The following is a 6,089-nucleotide window of genomic DNA, read 5'->3' on the forward strand; positions in this document are numbered from 1 at the left end:
CATTGATTAAATAAGTGAAAGTAATTGAGCGAACAGCACCGCCCAGTGGTTACATATTAAAGTGAAAATAATATGGCTGTATTACCGTTTATGTGATTTTATTACATAATGAACTGCTTCTCAAAGCCAATTACAAAGAAAGAAAGAAAGAAAGAAAGAAAGAAAGAAAGAAAGAAAGAAAGAAAGAAAGAAAGAAAGAAAGAAAGAAAGAAAGAAAGAAAGACCACAAACATTAATAAAGCAAAATGAGAATTGAAAGCATCTTATTTGAAGTTTGAATGCCACTTAATATCATCTACTGTGATAAATACTCGTTAAAATATATATATATATATATATATTTGGAGGAAGCAGCGATTTCTGGGTTAAGCTCAAGCAAAAGACCCGAAATCTGCACATCACGGAAGTCAGTGACGTCAGATGAGCTCGTGAGCGATATGGAGGCGTGGACAATAAACGTATTTTTTGGCGGACAACCCAGTCGCAAATATCATAGCGCGCTGAAATCTTTTGAATTGGTAAACACACCGCGACATGGCGCTCATCTGCAAAAATAGAGCACATCATCATCTGCCCGGCTAACCGGCCTGCTAACACACTCGGATAAACAAAGACTGGAAAGCATGCAGTTACATTTATCCTTTTTTTGTCTGACTTTGTGCCTGCATAAAGCCGCTATTCCTGCTAACGCTGCTTGCTTAAGCTGTCCGTTACATTACAAACACTTGCCAGTGCATATTGAATATTGTGTGTTTACATGTATGACAGCGCTGCTAGAGAAGTGACGCTTTTTAACGCCAACAAAACCAGTGCAGCTGAAATACGGCTTTTGTCAAAAGAAAATCCCTTTAGGAATAAGCAGTAGGTAACGTAACCGCCTGAGCTCCTCACAGAAGCATAAAATGAACGGAAAAGTCCTACCGGACACTCCCATAGCCGTAGACTGTTGGCAGCTCCGTAAGTGCCATCACGTCCGACTGTTCTTTCTGTCTCACATGCACGCGGATCACACCTCTGGCCTGTCATCCTCCTGGAGTCACAGGCCCATCTACTGCTCACCCCTCACTGCCAAACTGCTCCAGCTCAAACTGCAGGTGACTGCCGGGGGCCGCACAGGGTTCTGGGGAACATTCCAAAGAAAACAATATATATATTTATATCTTATTTATATACTATTTTAAAAATAACAACACTGTTATATATCAAAGTCAACTGTAAATTATGTTATATGGAATGACATTTAGCCTATAGTGAAAAGTGCTATGCATTTTTTTTTTTAAATTGACTTAAAAACGTTTCTCTTCAGGTTTATTCAGAACATTAATCGTGGGTCAATATTGTAAGAATGTGCTTGGCTTTGGTACTGTAACCAGGTTATTCATATATGGTTTATGGTTTATATGGATACAGTACCAAAGCCAAGCACATGCTTTAGAAAGCCTGTTTTATTTCATTTTTACAAACAGCATGTTTTCTATAATATACATTTTTTTCTCACTCGGTATAAATTGGTCTTTGTACATTACATGAATGTATTTAGCTGTATTTATATTTACAAAGGGGTTCCTTCGCAAAGGGAACAATATATTTTGGGGGTCCTTAAGTTTGAAAACCTACAAAATGGATGAAAAATTATAAACAGATTCCACAGAATCCTGGACCTAATATCCAGAGATGAATAAGTACATTTATGTACGCTAAATGGCTGAAAATGGCAGGAGTGAAAAATTGTGTCATGTTGTTGTGATCTACAGGTCAGACAGAAATGGATTCGTCCTTTGGAGATTGGGGAAGCTCACATGCTGTTGCTAGATGATCTTGGAAAAGAGCGGCTGACCGTTACTCTAATAGATGCCAATCACTGTCCTGGGGCAGTTATGTTTCTCTTCGAGGGATACTTTGGCACCAGACTCTACACTGGTGAAAATTAATATTATGGAAATGCACAATATTTTAATAGTTTTTCTTAAGAAAGTTATTGATTCTCACTGTCACATATTGAGATTACATTTTAATGATAGTTAATGTGTTTTATCTCAGGTGACTTCCGTTATACCCCATCCATGCTCCGTGAGCAATGTCTGAGGAACAACACTACTATTGACGTGCTGTATCTGGACAACACAAACTGTGACCCCACTCGAGCTGTACCTTCTCGTCAGCGAGCCACTCAGCAAATTAAAGAGATCATTAGGGCTCATTCTGGATACGCCGTTGTTATTGGTAAGACACGCACACTTTCAACATTAAAGAATTTCATGTAATACAGTTTCATGTGTTTTTACAAAAAATCGAAAAACATTTGAGTCTGTTAGTTAATAAAGGCCAACTGTAATGATAATAGGGATGTCTTTTCACACCGGTATATAAACTTGCAACAACACCAGTATTACAGATAAAACTGTGAATCACTGTTGAATGCGTCCTCCCTTTTCGATTTTCGAATTTGCGATCACGTGTTGCCCACTCTGTGTGTAGGTGTATAATTTGCCACTATTTATATGAGGGGTGTTGAAATCACTTTTGAATGCGTACTCTGTGTATAGGGAGTGGCTGTACTGTCCTCACATTTTACAAGATATTTGTCAATGACGATCAAGATCTGTTGCGCACCAAATCCTCCTCCATCGTCTTCTCAGTCATCTCTCCTTGCTCTCGTCATGTGATAAGTGAAATCTGACTTCTTCTGCACTGTGCTGCAACACTGCAGCTCATGCTGTATGGAGCAGAGCAGACACTTTCAGCGTCCGTTGTCTAGGGGTGTTCGATTCAGTGTTTTCTGGAGTTAACTCCGATTCCCGACTCCATTTGCTCCATTTACTTTGTCAAAACAGGGTCGGCAATATAGGAATACAAGATTGCCGTCATTATTACACACTAGGCTATTCTTTTTTCCGACAAAAAGCCTAAAACTACCTTTATTAAAACAAAACACACTTTTAGCGAGACTGGCCAAATTAGTCCAGTTTAGAAATTACATTACCTTGAAATGATGTGTCACCATCATTTCCTAGTTGTTGCAAATACTACCTAATTTTAAAGCTACTGTAAATGTAGGATAAAACTATGTGACTGTAACGTTGTTAAGTAATGTCACTGATGTACGCCCAAACACAGTGTAACACAGACTACCGTAGCAAGCGTATACCATAACTGTAATGATAATAACTATAAAGTTTTACTAATCGTTCTAATTCTGTAAGAATAGGGAAGTCCACATCTCCACAAAACAGTTTCAAACTAATTACAACGATAACGACAGAGAGGAACAATATTTTTGAAAACATTTTTTTTTCCAGCTGATGAACAATAAAAACATTGAGAATCAGATTCCAGAGCTTGAGCATTTAAAGCGGCAGACAACAAAAAGCCTCCAAATATTTGTAGGTGACTCACTCACTCTCTCTCTCTCTCTCTCTCTCTCTCTCTCTCTCTCTCTCTCTCTCTCTCTCTCTCCTCTCTCTCTCTCTCTCTCTCTTTTGTACAAACAAATGAATTTTCTATTCATCAAAATTTGTAACTTTCTATTCTTTAAAGTATCCTGGGGGATTCTGCTTTCAACATTGATAATATTAAGAATTGCTTCTTGGGTACGTAATTATCATTAGAATGACTTCTGAAGGATCATGTGAGACTGAAAACTGGAGTAATGGCTGCTGAAGATTCACCTTTGCCATCACATGAATAAATTACTTACTTGAATTACTTTCCTTTGTGAGCATAAGAGACGCATTTCAAAAATATATATTTTTTAAAATGACCGACCCCAAACTTTTGAATGGTAGTGTATATACAGTACGTCGCATTTTTTCATGTTAATCTCTCGACTAATTAATGTTATGTAGAAAACATACTGTGAAAAGTGACTGAATTCATCTCACACTTTTGAGGTAGTTTGATATTTTAAAATTGCAATAATTATTAATGAGCCTGCTATCTGTTATTAGGTCTTTACTCTCTGGGTAAAGAGTCCTTGCTGGTGGAGCTGGCTATGGAGTTTAAAACATGGGTGGAGGTGGATAGAGAGCGTCTGGAAACCTTGCGAGTTCTGGAGCTTCCTGACGTTTTCACCACTGACTCTGGTGCGGGCCGGATTCGTGTGGTCTCTCAGTCTGTGATCAACGCCTCCAACTTGCTGGCATGGAATAAAGTGCAGCCTACCATCGCTATATTGCCCACCAGTCGCCCTATGGTCTCCTGCCACCCTAATGTCTATGTGGTGCCATACTCTGATCATTCCTCCTACCAGGAGCTAGAGGACTTTGTGTCTGCCCTGAAACCTTTCTCACTAGTGCCTATAGTGGGCAACTGCCTGCCTTATTTTTCTTCCCTTCTGAGCCCCCGCAAGAAGTCTAAAGAGGTGGTGATTCCAGAGTCGGTCAAGCACTACATGATGAACAATTCTAATATTCAGGCCTCCACAAACGGCATGACAGGCGTGCTTCAAAGAACCTCACGTCTTGAGTCTCGAGGGGTGGTGTTTGACTCTCCAGAGTCAAAAATAACCCGTCTTAGTCACAATGACGGGGATTCAGATGATGTGGATGTAGATCATGATACTGTGAATGGGAATTCTAAGATGGATCAAGATTCTGACTGCATTCTTCTAGACATGAGCACCGACTCTTACCATGGCCCACGTGGCAAGCATTTGAAACTCGTCCGAGTTGCATCGGAAGATGTCGTCACGATTGGCAGCAGCCTTCCTCCGGATGACAACGAATCCATTTGTACACTTAAAGATGTAGGATCACCTGATCACAGCTCCATGTACGAATGTGAGCATGAAAGTCCAACAAAATCATCCAAGGAGAAGAGTCCTCAAATGGGCAGCACCAACTGTAGAGAGATGTGCTCATCGATGGACAGCATCAGCATCCATGATCAGACCTGTGTTTCCTCTGCGGCTGCACTCACACCCCCTGAAACAAGACCAGCGGCCTCTGCCTTGACCCTCAGATTAGAGCGAGAGCAGTGGCTCCTTCAGAACTTCACCATACCCGCTGAAGAATGCAAAAGTGACCACGTGTTGTGTGGACTTTATGAAATGTTTCGCATTAATCAGGTTGATCTTCCTAAACCACCAGGTGATCCTCTTGAAGCGGCTATAAAGGAGATTCAAAAGTCTAAATAAAGCAGTTTGTGATTAAGATAAGCACTTATGTTTATGTAAATGTTTAATAATTATGTATCAGTGACAACAGTATTGTCTCCAAGTCATTAGTGCTGTGCCAAAAACTGTTGATGGCATCAATCTGATGGTATTATTTTCAGTTCTAATGTTTGACACATCACACCAACATGTTTTCATATGTAGCATTTACAAAGCACCTTATTGTGGCAGATTTGTTTTTAGATGGAAATAAATGTTCTCATTAAAAGTGATCTTTGTCAAAATTGGCTTGATTACAAATAATCTTTAGATAATTTTTTTAATTAATGCATATGATTTTTAGACCTTTCAAAACTATAAACATTTCCGTTTCATGTGTAGAATATTGATTCATCCAAATGAACTTTTATTTAATGTGAGAAATGTTTGTCAGCCTGAAACAGATGGACTCGGGATAGAAAATGTGCATGTTGTGATGTGTGACAGACCAAGGATTTGAAGATTATTAAAATAATAATTCTTGGTGGTATTTTTAAATTAGCACAAACTTCTGTGGCATAAAGAGGATACTTTGAATTATAAAGAGAATAGTCTGAGACTTTATTAGCTGCTCAAAGCACTAAACATTAATGGAGAAAAATGCCCTTAAGTAATGCTTTGATTAATCTGGCACTTAATTTCTTACTGAAAGCTTTCTTACGGGCAGTGGTTCTTAAAGTGCGGGGGAGACTTCCCTGATTTTCCTGATTTGGTTGTATGTGCTATTGGGCATGCTGAATTTATCTCTGAAAGCAAACAAATATGTCCCTGCTGCGCTGCACATCATTAATGTGGCAGAATAGATCTTAAATTTCAGTGTGTTTCTAATACAATGTTCCTCAAATGACTAGTGCAAGCGATGCATAGACTACTTTTGTCATTTGTTCCAGGGGAAAAGAGTCATATAGAATGACATGAAGGTGAGTAGATGATGGAA

At 39.1% G+C, this 6,089-nt stretch overlaps 1 protein-coding gene across 2 annotated transcripts; it reads left to right on the forward strand.

Annotated features, from left to right (window-relative positions):
* The first annotated feature begins 715 nt into the window (after window positions 1-715).
* Window positions 716-5,385, forward strand: dclre1b (DNA cross-link repair 1B). Of its 2 annotated transcripts, none has more exons than XM_056261008.1 (4): window positions 716-1,094; window positions 1,755-1,920; window positions 2,041-2,223; window positions 3,948-5,385. In XM_056261008.1, the coding sequence occupies exons 1-4, from the start codon at window positions 903-905 to the stop codon at window positions 5,132-5,134; spliced, it is 1,728 nt and encodes a 575-aa protein (XP_056116983.1). In that variant the 5' UTR covers window positions 716-902; the 3' UTR covers window positions 5,135-5,385. The 2 variants fall into 2 exon arrangements, with proteins under 2 accessions (XP_056116983.1, XP_056116984.1); XM_056261009.1 differs by having other exon boundaries at window positions 716-865.
* The last annotated feature ends 704 nt before the right edge of the window (window positions 5,386-6,089 follow it).

The sequence above is a fragment of the Rhinichthys klamathensis genome, unplaced genomic scaffold (assembly GCF_029890125.1).
Source record: "Rhinichthys klamathensis goyatoka isolate OS25496 unplaced genomic scaffold, OSU_Roscu_1.1 h1tg000180l_1, whole genome shotgun sequence".
Lineage (NCBI taxonomy): Eukaryota > Metazoa > Chordata > Actinopteri > Cypriniformes > Leuciscidae > Rhinichthys > Rhinichthys klamathensis.

Coding starts and splice junctions, on each gene's coding strand:
- dclre1b (XM_056261008.1), top strand. CDS start 903: ATGAACGGAAAAGTCCTACCGGACACTCCCATAGCCGTAGACTGTTGG. Junction 1,095..1,754: donor TGCTCCAGCTCAAACTGCAG/GTGACTGCCGGG, acceptor TGTGATCTACAG/GTCAGACAGAAATGGATTCG. Junction 1,921..2,040: donor TGGCACCAGACTCTACACTG/GTGAAAATTAAT, acceptor GTTTTATCTCAG/GTGACTTCCGTTATACCCCA.